General features: G+C 40.0%; 1 protein-coding gene across 6 annotated transcripts in view; it reads right to left on the bottom strand.

Annotated features, from left to right (window-relative positions):
• The window catches only part of A1CF (APOBEC1 complementation factor), a 60318-nt gene that overhangs the window by 25356 nt on the left and 21321 nt on the right, over positions 1-13641 (bottom strand). For 4 of the 6 annotated variants that reach the window (XM_025177725.2, XM_015891477.3, XM_088144407.1 and 1 more), the window contains 4 exons: positions 8024-8121; positions 6939-7209; positions 4725-4933; positions 3081-3217 (listed from right to left, as the gene is read on the bottom strand). In XM_025177725.2, the coding sequence (XP_025033493.2) occupies positions 3081-3217; positions 4725-4933; positions 6939-7209; positions 8024-8121 (715 nt within the window). The remainder of the gene's footprint in view (positions 1-3080; positions 3218-4724; positions 4934-6938; positions 7210-8023; positions 8122-13641) is intronic. The other 2 variants (XM_088144409.1, XM_025177724.2) reach the window with 1 other exon arrangement.

Below are 13641 nucleotides of genomic sequence, written 5' to 3'. Positions count from 1 at the left end.
GGATTCGGTAGCCCTATTTTTATTTATTTATTTAAATGGATTAGCCGTCCAACTCCAATGGACCTTTAGGGAGCCTTCTAGATTCAAGTGTCACAATTAAATACCCCACCCAAAAGGGTGTGCTAGTGACATCATTGGAGGAGATGAGACCCACTTGAGGTTTTTGGAAGTCATTTTGAGCGAAATGGGTGTGCTAAAGCTACTGGAGGCATAATACATATGTTAATTGAACTGAAGTTAACTGAAAAATAAAACCCCACCATTTTACAGTGGAATTTCAGTGGTGCTACACTGGGGCAACAAAAATGAAGTTGCAAGCCACCTGGAGTTTGGGGTTGCCCACCACTGCTTTTACATGTTGACTGAGTTCTCCTATGCAGGTTCATAGCTGCAAAATCAGCAGTGAGATGTTTCTACCTAATAAGTCAAAGCACAGTGTTTTTCAATAGAAGCAGCCATGAGATTCTTTGGTAAATAATTCCATGTCACCTAGACTGGATTGAGTCAGCACTGTGCTTTGACGTGAATTTTGCTGTAGAAGAGGGCACAACTTGAAAATTACATATTGCAACTTGGTTTTGCTTTTCAGGTTAAGGGTTAAAGGCCAGGAGGTATTACACCGAAGTGACTCCATCTGACTTCAGAAACTAAGCATGTTCAGGACTGATTAGTATTTGGAGGAGAGACTGTCAGGGAATACCAGGATTGTAAGCTAGGCCAGGAAACTGAAAATTATCCTGGAAGAAGGCAATTCCAAACCATTTCAGTACTGTTGCCATGAAAATGACAGACATGTCCATGACATCCCCAGGAACTTGAATCCTCAAGTTAAAAAAAACTGCATTTTATCAAATTAGAAAACTCTGGATAAAAATAACATAAAGCACTTATACATGAGGTTTTTGGAAGTACATATAAGTACATATACATATAAGAGATAATTGATTAACATCACTCTTTTTAAAATAAAGAGTCAAAGTCTCCCTCCCTCCCTCCCTCCCTCCCTCCCTCCCTCCCCCTCCCTCTATCTATCTATCTATCTATCTATCTATCTATCTATCTATCTATCTATCTATCTATCTCAAAGCCATTGTCCTGGATGAAACACAGAGCATCCAGGGGTATATCAGTAAGATGGCACCCAAAGATGAGCTGCTGAGAGAATGTCTAAGGCAGCAGCAGACATGGGAGGAAGTTCAAGCAGAGGAAGTGCCATGGCAAGACAAGACCCTGCATGGGATTACCATCAACTGATAACTGTGGTGGCTGACACTGGGAAATCCTACCAGCATCTGGAAAGGGCTGGACTGAGACAGCACTGAGGCAGTGACCATAGCAGCACAAGAACAGGCACTAAGCACCAGATCCACAGAAGCAGGGGTCTACCACACTAGACAGGACCCAAGGTGCAGACTGTGCAGAGAGGACCAGAAGGTTGTGATGGTGATAGATATAGCAATGCCAAGTAATAGCAACATCAGGAAGAAGGCATATGAGAAGCTGGAGAGGTACCAGGGCTTAGAGAGGATGTGCAAGTAAAGGCCAAAGTGTTCCCAGTGGTGGTAGGAGCACTTGGGGCTGTGACTCCTAAGCTGGGAGAGTGGCTCTGACACATCCCAGGAACAACATCAGAGCTCTCTGTCCAGAAGAGTGCAGTGCTAGGAACAGCTGAGATGCTGCGCAGAACCCTCAAATTCCCAGGCGTCTGGTAGAGGACCCAAGATTGAGGAAGACACATACCACCCATGAGGGCAGGAGGGGATTATTTTTTTTAGTAATATTGATTAACATCACCCTACTTTCACCTTTCTGGGGTTTTTTGGGGGGGTGGGGGGGTGGAGGGATGATATTTAGTACATTGTTTCTAACAATTTGGAATTTGGGGTTTAGTTCCGTAATTTTTTTTCCCCTTACAATGAAGTAGAGACTTTTTATGTCTCTGATTAAAACATAAACTGAACTAAATTAGCTAAAACATTATCTAGGTAAGCTCACTGCTTAATTTAAACCTTTCTGTGGAAATATAATCCTATATTGATCAATCCTACCGGCAAAAAAATGGATACAGACTTGTGTTTTTAAATTATTTTATCATGAAATGTAGATGTAATCTTGTATATTTTTATGTACGCTTTTTGAACCTCACTAAGGAAAGAAAGATTTTTTTATGCAATGCATTGGACTTCAGCCAATATTGGCACTTCTAGTAAGTGTTTCTCTTCTCACCGTTTGCTGCTTTCAATGCCTTTCTGTTGTGGCTTTTTGTTAATCCTTAATTTAACCAGAGAAAAGAGTTAGTGGAAATGCGATAGTATGTCAAGGGCTTCTTTTTCACCCTCTTTGGCTCCTGCATCTGCTTTTAGAATTCACGGTATGGTATTTTAACCATAAAAGTAGCATTTAGGGGGATTAGAACTTGCACTGAACAGTAACATTAGATATAAAATAAGATTAAGTGCCAGAATCCCAACAATGATGAGAAAACTTCCCCATTTAGCTAGGAGTCTTAAACTAAAACATTATTTCTACACAAACGACCATGGAGAATCCATATGCCTCAGTTTGTCAGGCTAGAAGGCACGGATACCAAGCCATGCAGAATTAGTTTAGCACTGTAGAATTCTTGGCTCGTTGAGAAGCCATTTGGCAGGGTATATTTTAGGTTTTATAGTGAACCTCTGGACCTTCAGATGCTGGTGAGTTGTAAGGCCCAGCATCCTTCATCACTGGCCATGCTGGTTGGGCTATTAAAAGGTATCCACCTCTCTAGTTTATGGTTAAATGTCATTTTTATTCTTGTCCAGTTTTCCAAGACTGTATGTATGTTACACACATACACATGCACACACTTGTAGATACATGTACATACATAGATGTATCTAAATTCAGTATGACTTATTTTGAAACCTAAGCATGAAAGATATTTACGTTTTAATGGAATTTCCATTTAGACGCTACTACTGTTGCTCTTTCTCATCCTTCTTCTTCTGATCCAATTTCTAATTTTTCATATATTGTAATTATTTATTTACAAAGCCCCTCTGCCCTAGTTAAACCCCATGGCTATAACAGTTGCTTACATTGTAGGATTCTGAGTGGCAAGGGCAGGAATAGTGATTTTATATAAGAAGAGTTGTCTTTGGTCTTGTCCAATGGCAGAATAAAGTTGGTAAACAGGTTGTCCCCAGTTATTCTTCTGGCAAATCTCTTCTAATATCTATAATGACAAAATGAATCTAATGATATTTACATACATATAATCACATCACTCTATTTCCTTATGGAGTGACATTAGGCAAATCACAGAAAAAGAGTAAGAAGTAGTGAGAATAGACATTCCAGGCAGGAGATAAGGACCCCCCCCCCCAAATCTGCCTTGACACCGATACCATTCACTATACCCTTCCATACATTTCTATTTGTACAAGCTATCCTTCTTCCACCTCAGCCATACTGTATACTGATTCATACATTGCTTTTCACCTCTCATCAGTTCCAACCCATTCACTCTCCCTTCATATATTTGATGGGCAATTTAGTCCTCAATCATTCTCTGATCCTAACTATTTCAACCTACTTCTCTTGCATTGATCATTCTCTTTTGTGTTCAGTGTGCATTCATTCAGCTCCCATTCATTTGTGACCCCTGTTTGTTTTATTACATATATTTCTTAGGACCCCATTCCCATTGCATTCAACTTTTCTGTTTCTCCAACATTCACTTCCATATAACAAAGGGGGCAGAAGCATGCTCTTATTCATAGCCATACATTTTCAACATACATTCCTTCCTTGCAGAAGACTACATACTGTCTGCAACCTCTCTATCAGCATCTTTAAAATTTCTTCATCCATTTCTTCATCCATTTTCTCACCTTTAGTAAATATTCTATCAAAGTACACAACTTTGTCTACTTTATTTATTTATGTGTCATATTTATATAGCTGCGCACCTTACAGTAAAGTGACTCTAGGCGGCTTACAATAAAAACAATCATAAAATCAAAATACTAAAACAAATGCAACTAAAAGACATCACTTGCTTTAAAGACACTTGCTTTAGTTTTAAGAGCTAGTGTGGTGCAGTTAAGGTACTGGACTAGGAGTGGGGAGACCGTGGTTCCAAATTTCCCTTAGGCATGGAAACCAGTGGGATGATCTTGGGCCAGTCACTCCCTTTCAGATTTAAACTGGAAAATCAAAAAGCACCGTGGAAAAAGGCAATACAGTAGCAAAACCACCATTGTAGTCTTGCCAAGAAAACTGCATGGAAAGTTCCATAAATTCACTTGGACTCAGGATTGACTCAAAGACTTAAAATGAAACAAAAACCTTGCAATCATTCACTCCATTTTCTCTGCCAAACACAAATATCTTGGCCTTTGATAATGAATTTTTCAGATCTGTACAAATTAATGTTCACTGCAAGTCATTTGGGTTCTCAGCTAATAACATGGCATTGTCTGTACAGAAAAGAATGTGTTTTAACGGATGACTTCTCATAATCTGCCAGTATCTCCAGCCTAATCTGATTGTGCACCAGTTCATGAAGGGACTTGAGTAGAAATGTTACTGTTTTAGGAGTGCTGTTCCATGTCAAAACTAGATGCAGGAAAATCAAATGGAAAAAAACAAAAAATGCTCAGTCGGCAAAGATTTATTATAGGAACGGGGAAGGCAGTACCCAAGAGTTGAAACATTTCTTTTCCATCAGTTTTACCCACCTGTGGAGCAAGTTTAATTCCTTCTGGCTTTAAACTGATGTGATTCATTGGAGTAAGCTCCATTCCGGGCAAAAGGTCGTAGAGTTTGTCCTCCCCTCTTTTTTCTCCTTTAAGCTGGTATCCACGACCCAGGGCAGGGTTAGCCAAGTAGCCTCGACCGCCTAGTCCTCTAATTCCAGCAGCCCCTACAGGTACATTCATGTAAATTTCTAGGAATGTAAGAAGGTATTAAACTGAATCAAATCACAGGAAAATCTTCCTGATTCTTACAGTATTGGAAGGCTTGATTGCACACGCAGGCTTAATATGGAGTTTTGATGTGAGTATTCAAAGTGAGTAACCTTCTACTGGGCCTCACTGTGAGGCAAGGGGAAAAAAGTCTAGTTCAGGAGCAAATATCTGTAACATTAGTTAGCAGGTCTGTAAACTAGAACAGGCTGGGGAATTCTGGGAGTTGAAGTCCACACATCTTAAAGTTGACACAGTTGAGAAACACTGATTTAGACTCCAAGCTGATGCATATTTCAAGAGAGTAAATTTTACCAAACACAGCAAGGTTTTAGTTACAGATAAACAGGCATTGGATTGAATTCTTAATCTATGATAACACTGAGAGTTTCAGCTCTTGACATTAACATTTCTTGATCTATTTTAATAGAACGTATTAAATATATTTTAATAGAAGATACTTCACTGAGAAGTATCAGTACACAAAGCACATCGTCTCTTTATTGCCTTTGAAGTGAAGGGTGATAATTCACAGCAATATGCACAGCTACCAATAGGATTTTATTGTGAACGTGGTATTCTGTGGGCTTCTAATTACTCTTAGTATTTGTACCTTCGCCTCACAGATGTTGGGTTTCCCAGTTTCTATTTAAACTTGTTTCAGGCTAGAAAAGACACTGAACCTGAGAATTGCAATGTATAGCAAGGGACAATCACAATATTATTTTACAATTACATAGCTTCTGCACTGAATTCTAGTTATGCCATTATTAACATAACATAGGCCTTCCCACTTTCCATTTTATTAAGTGCCTGAAGACTCAGTGGCTGAATACGATGGACTAATTCTAAATTACTTTCTTATCTGCTCTCTTCTCTGCAGTTACTATCTCATCTTCAATTTTTTTCTGGGAGCCACTTCTAAGAGGATTTTCATTTATAGGTAAAGAACAGTGACTCCCAAGTTACAATTGCTGTAGAGACTGAAAAAAAAATAGAGCTTTGAAGTTAAGCATTTCAGTTTTAATGTATACCTTTGACATGATAATTTTACCAACCTCATCCCTATCACACATTGCAATTAGTTCAGTCCTGTTAGAATTTGGGGATGATTCACATATCCATATATATTACTTGATATTTCCTCACTGAGTCCACAGAAATGGACATGTCTGCTGAAAACTACTGAGTTGAAAGGGCATAAAGTGATATGAAAATCTTGTCTGATACATGATGCCATACATAAAGTTAATCATGTGATGCTGCACTTGTGAAACAAATCTGAGCATGTGACTTTTTAGTTGTTAATGTCTGAACTTCCCCAAGGTTTCCCAAAAAGGAAACTCAGTCGAGCTCTACATCATACAGAACAGTCTGTTCCATTCCTTTTTAAGCAGAGCTTCATGTTCTATCAAGTGATCCAACTCTAAACACAGTTGCTACTTGCTACTAGAGATGCAAAAGAATTCTGTTATGAATTCTTCTTGGATCAGGTTTTCCTTCAACATTCCTGTAAGCAACCTAAGTTATACACTGAATGTTGACTGAGATAAGCTTTTTAAATTAAATCTCAATCATACGTTAAACCTTTCTCCTGTTTGTGCCTTCCATATGTATTGAACTACAACTCTTATAATATCCACTTGGCATTGCCATATTGACTGGAAATCCTGAGAGATGTACTCTAACATAGTTTAAATATACCGGATTGGAGAAAGCTGATACATCACATCACCTAAGATTCTATGGATCATCTATTTCATTTCCATACATATCAACTAGTGGGGCTAATTTTATTTTGAAGGTCAATGCGGAGTTCATTAAAGATCTTTAATTAAAATGGGTGTGCATGTATAAATGAGAGAACATGGGTGTTTATTAAGGTGAACCATCCCATAGCAAAACATACCTGTCAAAAGAGAAAACTGAAGGACAGTTCAACCAAATAACAACACTGACACATTCTGCGTTGCTCAATAGAATTACCTCTAATGGAGGAAGGCCTAATAATGCCTCTGTTGGTGAGGTGGCCTTTAGTAGCAGGAAAATGAAGGTTGGGAATAGCAGCATAGGCTTGTGGTGCATAGAAAACTGGAGCTCCTAGGTAAGCTGTGGCAGGATCATAGACATGGCCAAATGTGTAGGTAAATTCTGGCAATGCTGTTCCTCGTCCTCCTGTACCTCTGGTGTATCTAACATAACTGTCTTTGTCAACTGGCTTTGCTAATGTGACTTCAATGGGAGAGCCATCCAACACCTTGAAGACAAAAAGGAAATACAAAGAAGAAGTATGAGATATAGGATGCATAAAAATAATTCATATAATAGTAGATAGTAACCCATACATGCACGCATATACCAATGGAGCCAACAGGAGTTAAAGAAATGCCTCCTCTAGTCTGTAACTCAGCTCCTCATAATTTGAGGTCATCTATGGAGATCCTGTTATATTTTCCATCTTGTCCATATATGGGAAACAGTTGGATATGCCTCCGTATAACAGCATATATGTGCAGACGGAACTATCGTTTTTGGAAATCTCTCCTTGAATAGATAAATTTGGATTTACTGGCATACATTCTTGGTATCCCTGATATGAAGATTGTCTGTATAAGTGGGGTAAGGCTTGCAGAGGTGTCTGAAGAACAACAGGAGAGGTGCATCATAACACACACACACATGCACACTCTGCTTACCTGGTATTTCTGAAAATAAATTGCACAGATTTGAAATGGACTAGTTTAGACTGGTATTTTGTTAGTTGAACATTTATAGGATTATAAATAATACAGTTGCTTTTGGTTGACTCTAATGGTCTATCAGGCATCTCAACATCTCAACAACAATGAACCACATATTTCATGGCATAAAAATTGCTGGAGTGCAAAATGAAGCCATTCGCATCAAACTCTCTGCCAAGCCTTTTATTGTGCTCATTATTTGATGTGCACCCCCCCCCAACCCACCAGCAGAATTACCAGTACTAGAACCAACATTATGAACCATATTATGCAACATGCATGCAACTCTGTCTGTGCCTTCCAGCAACTGCAGAACTAATCCATCATTACCTTCCCATTTAAGACTTTCATGGCTTCCACAGCATCTTCTCGGTTATTAAAGTGCACGAATGCGTAGTCTCTAATTTTCTTCACACGTTCCACTGAACCTGTAGAAGAGATTTGGAGGAGAGATCCGTCATGCATATTGCTGTAGTAAAAAGCATGCACTTATACTCTGTCTTTGAGTTTGGACTTTGGACTTTAATTTTAAATTATGATTTTTCTATTGCATACGATTAAATCCTGGCAATATAAACCAAGAACCATAAGTGCTGTGTTTGAATGTCTAGTAGTTTAGGGTTTTGTGCTCCCCCCCCGCTTTGCTATATTTAGCAGTTGCTGCATCCAGTAAGGAATCCTTCTATATATCCTATTCTGCATAGCAGGAAGCATCATGGCATCATATTAAGCAATTCCTGTACATGGCACAGATGGGCAACCTTTTTTTTTCTGGAAATCACACTTCCTCTTTTTTCCTATGAACACAGGAAAAATTGCCCATGGGGTTGTGGCATAACTGGAGTAGTCTGAGTGCAAATGTTTGTCCTCGTTTTTCATTTTTTTTCTTTTTAGCTTTGGTGTGTGTGTTAAAAATGAAAATGTCCAACAGGGATTGTTTTTCCCCTTAAACATCTTCCTCTAAAAGGGTAAACAATGCCATTTTAAGGGGACTGAGGGTGTTAAATGGCGTTTCTGATGCCTTAAACCTTTGCAAGTCTTAAAAGGCTTCTAGCATCTCCGAAACAAATTCCCTGGTCAAAAATGTTCAGCCTTGACTGTTCTGAAGTTTGGATTCTGTGGGATGCTTGTGGGGACAAGCTCTGGATGCCTACACCGGTTTCAGTGATTCTCAGTGATCTGAGACTTAAGGAAGGCCAGGGCTTAATGTAAAAAAATATTTATATTCTATGTAACTGATAAACATTTTAATAGTATACCCCCATTGTAGGATAAAAAGGAAAGATACATGGCATGAGGACTCCAAGCTTTGCAGAAGTGTGCTGAGAAGTGGCCTCAACGGATGCCTAATGATGTCAACATCTTGATACCAGCCCAGAATTAAATATGTGCTGAAATAGAGTTTACTATTAAATCCTTAGGATTAAAGGAGGTTATCAAGCCATATAAATAACCATTTTACACTGAATAATTGTACATACTGTATATCTCCAGGAAATCTAGAGGTAAAACCAAAATCTTTTGAGAGAAGCTATACATTTAGTCAAGTGTGTAGCTTTCTAAAACAAAGTATCAAGCCTTCTCTTGTATTTCTGCTTCTCTATTCAAGTTCTGGAACTGTGACGTTACCAGAGAATTTGTAGTCTGAATTTGTTTCAGCAAACACCTGTGCTCAGTTTTAATGACCAGGTATAACTGTTGGCCACTGATCAATATTTTATCAAATGGTTTAATGAAATGATTTTGGAGATTATAGTCTTTTAAAATGCCAGTTGGAGTACTGGCCTTGTCCCCCAGAGGAATTTAGCTTTCATCCATGCACCAAGTAGGTTAATTTGTTTTTTAGTAGATCTATTTAATATATTTAAAAAATTGGTTTAATGAGGCTTATAAAATTAGGAAAATAAATTACAATCCCCCCCCCCAATAATTTACAAAAAGCCAGTAGGTAAACAGTGTAAAAGCAAATAGATCTCAGGTTATACCATTCCCTGGGTGTTACTGTCATCAGTGGCAGGGAGATGCTGCTCTTCCAGCTGTAGCCAGCAGATTGCTGTTGGGTGATGACATGGAAGCAGGGCCTTCTCTGTAGTGGCACCTGTTTTATGGAATGACCTGCCTTCATGTGCTATAATTCAGCAATGGTGTATTTTATTAGCTTTTCCATCTAGTACCTCTCCTAATATTTGCCTTTTAAATGGAGTAAAATAATTTTAACTCAAAATTCTTTTACAGTGTTGCTTATTATTTTTGTAGTTTTATGATGAGAGGTGTGAATATTTTAGTTGAATAAATAAATGCGCTAAAACAAAATCAGAAACTATGGGGGTGACAATCTCTTTTCCCCAAGAGATTATGCATTAGGGAACAATGCTAAAGCCTAATACAGATCATTACCATAAAGCAGCGTTGTGGCTATTAGGATGTGTGATGGTTATGTCTCATTCACACAATATTAGGGGCGCAGACACTGTTCCATTTGGAATTCTTCTCCCTCTGTTTTCCCATTGCTTTTTGGTCATTTTTCTTTCCAGGAAAAAAATCCATTGAAGAGGGAAAGAAGGACTACTGTAGTTATACATTACAGCTTTCTGATAGCCTAGGAACCATTTATTTGAGAGAAACTTGAGTAGTAGGAAAACTTTATTGATTTCTTAGGTGGTTTAGAAATATCAAAGCTTTCCTGGCACATGATGGACAGGAGAGGTAGAACTGGATGCAATCCATATATTGATGGCAATGAAGTTTAAATCTTGATCTGAGATTGCTTCAGCAGTTCCTCTAGATGTTAAACAGCATGGTGCATAGATCTGAACCCTATATATCAATGTTCAGAGGGACGAGCAAAAATCACCCAACATAACTACCTTATAATTGCTGGCTTATTCTGTTACTTTTTCTTTTCATCTTTTGAGCAACAACCAATTTGCAGGCAATTTATGCCTGCCAGCAAAAACCTGGCATCTTTCTCGTATCTCCCATTATTGCCTACTGTAAATTGAAAGACCTCTCATGCCAGCAATTCATTAAGAAATGCTTGCAAAGTATTGGCATCTGACCTTAAACATTCCAAATACTCTTAACCGCTGAGAAGTTGTTGGTATTCTTCAAGTGTGTGAATACAAGACAATTCCCTACTTGATGTTGTTGAATTCACAACATTATATGGGCCTGTTGACAGAACACTTTCAACCTCTGCTTCAAAGCTCTGAGAGTGAATGCAGGATCTCATAATTAAGTTGCTATACACAGAGAAGTTACTATGGGGGAGCAGCTTCAAACTCAAACACAGTCACATCGGAAGAAGCAAAAGATGCTAAAGGAAAGACTCACTTTCAACAGGGCCTGAAGCGTGTGATCGTGGATCAGCACTTCTTTTTTTCAGGAGCAAACACCATTCCAATACACTAGGTCTCTTCAAGATGACCATCCTTTCTGACTTATTTCTCTTCTGTTTAAAATATACCTGAGGCTGATCCAGGCTATTTTAACTATTTTCAAATCTATTTGGATCTGTGCTGAGTGCTCTGAGCTCAGAAATGTATCTGTGAGTCTAGAATCAGAGAAAACCACCTGTTTGGGCTCATCCAAATACCTCAAGAGATGGGCTTTCCTCCCATCACCCCAGGAGCAGTGCTTTTACTACATTCCTGCAGCTGGCACACGAAGTAGGACAGGGATGGGTTCTTCTGGGACAGGAGGAAACAGTGCTTACAATATAAGAAGACCCTGCTTTTTGTTCTTCCCTGAAAAAGCAGCACACAACATCCTCTCTGACTACAGGTGCTGTGTAGAGAAGATTCCCCAGACCCAACCCTCTCCTTACTTGTTGAGGAGCAAGGAGAAGGAAAGATGTGATAGGATTCCTTGTCTTCTAAACAAGCCACCTTGGTGGAGTGGCTAAGGTGCTGGGCTAGAAACCAGGAGACTGTTTGGTCTAGTCCTCCTTTAGCCTCAGAAGCTGGCTGGCTGACTTTGGGCCAGTCACTCTCTCTCAGTCCAGCTCACCTCACACCATTGTTGTGGTGAGGAAAACATTAAGGTGGGAGCATTAAGTAGGTATGCTGCCTTGAGTTGACCAAACATAAAGATGGGATAAAAACCTAACAGATAAATAAACAATGCTTGCTTACTCCCTACCTAGCATGGGCCTTTTGCCTTCTCTGCTCCTCTTCCCTTCACTGCTTAAAAGAGTTTAAGATTCCCAGTTCAGGTTGGAATGTTGTTATACTTTTAACATTTAGACCGACTGATCAACCTTAGCAATGGTTGCTTCCATGACAGGAAAACCCTGCTCTCTCCTTCCTCCCTCCCTCCTGGATACCCATCCCATACAGGTGACTCTGGGAAGATTCACCTGTGTGGATTAAAAGCATGAGAACCACAACATTTAATCCCAGTGTCCAAGGATAAATTGACAGCTGAGAACAGTGGTCTGCACATAATCCCCCTTAGTTCTAATGACTTCCTGGGCTCCAGAGGGGCTCTGTGAGGCTGACCAAAACTGGCACAAGTAGAGTCTGAGAAAGCCATGCTCTTCCATGGCTCAACCACTGCTCCTCTTCTGGTTGACAGAAGGAAGGGAATTGTCCAACACTACAACGGCAGAATCATTAACATCAGATCACTGATCCAGAAAATGTCATGGGAAAGCTTTCCATGTTGTCTGCAGGGAGTGACTCAAACCATGAAAGATGGGAAACACTGCTTGAGTACCAGAGCACCTAAACTCATCCTTGTATCACTGAGATACAGGAGGGGGTACATGACACGTGATCATGAAAAGATTTCTGGGGCATTGTTGCACCACGGCAAGGAGGTTATATAGATGAGTCCTTAGTCAGCACTTGCACTTTCTAGCCAACAGCTGAGCAGAGATAACTGCTAGTGAATCAGAGTTTGCTTGCCAGTTAGTAAGAAAGTACCTCGATCCACCCCCAGGACTATACCTGAACACAGCTTGCATCCACTTCTTCATCAGAAAGACAAAAACAAAACAACCCACCTGCTTGTATTCCCCGTGTTTCTGTGCAGGCCACACTGACAAACCTCATTGCTTTCCAAACTCATTATTTGGAAATGATTTACTTAATCATGCCAGCATATTGCTAAGAGCTAGAAGAAAGGGGGAGCCCCAAATCCCTCTCAGTGACAGCACACCTCACCCCTTCAAACACAAGTTATTTCTCTGCCCTTAGTACATCTGCGGATAGCTGCCTTGCAATCCTATGTCGGGTGACTTGTCCCTTCTGTAAGCAAGTTTCAGGGGATCCTTTATAGGGCTGTTGTGGGAATAATGCTGAGCATCTCTCAGACAAAGTCACTTAGATCTACTCAGTTAAATTCCAGCTATGTTGGTCTCATGGAGATAACTGGGGCCCAGTCTTGTTCAATTATCTGGGCCAAATTCAATCTGATTACTCCTGAGGAAATGGACAGGTTCCTTGGGATCGTAAGTCCCGTGTGTTAGATCCATGTTCCTCCTGGCTGGTTAGGGTCTCCTGGGAGATGACATGTAGTTGGGTCCAAGCAGTGGTAAATGCCTTCTTGCAGAAGGGGTGATCTAGCCTGCCTTAAAGGAAGCAGTGCTTCACCCCTTCTCAAGAGGTCATGACTGAACTGTACTACATAATTTTCATCCAATCTCCAATCTTCCTTTTTGGGGGAAGGTTGTTGAGAAGGTGGTAAATCTCCAGCTCCAGAGGGCTCTGGAAGAAGCTGGGATTATCTGGGGTTCAGGCTGGATATGGCACCAAGCACATGCAGACAATCTCTGATGGATCCAGGATGTGGGTAGCCCCGGCTGTCCATGATCTCTTGGTGGCTTTCAATATCATCAATCATGGTATCCTTTTGGACTGGCTAGGAATGAGAGACACTGTTCTCCAGTGGTTCTTCCCCTCCCTCTAAGGCCAGTTCCATTTGGTGTTGGTAGGGGGAAAGGATCT

Source organism: Python bivittatus, unplaced genomic scaffold (assembly GCF_059951505.1).
Source record: "Python bivittatus isolate LINGU-HERP-01145 unplaced genomic scaffold, Pbiv_v1 ctg000400_np1212, whole genome shotgun sequence".
NCBI lineage: Eukaryota > Metazoa > Chordata > Lepidosauria > Squamata > Pythonidae > Python > Python bivittatus.
This window is presented reverse-complemented; position numbering and strand designations above follow the sequence as displayed.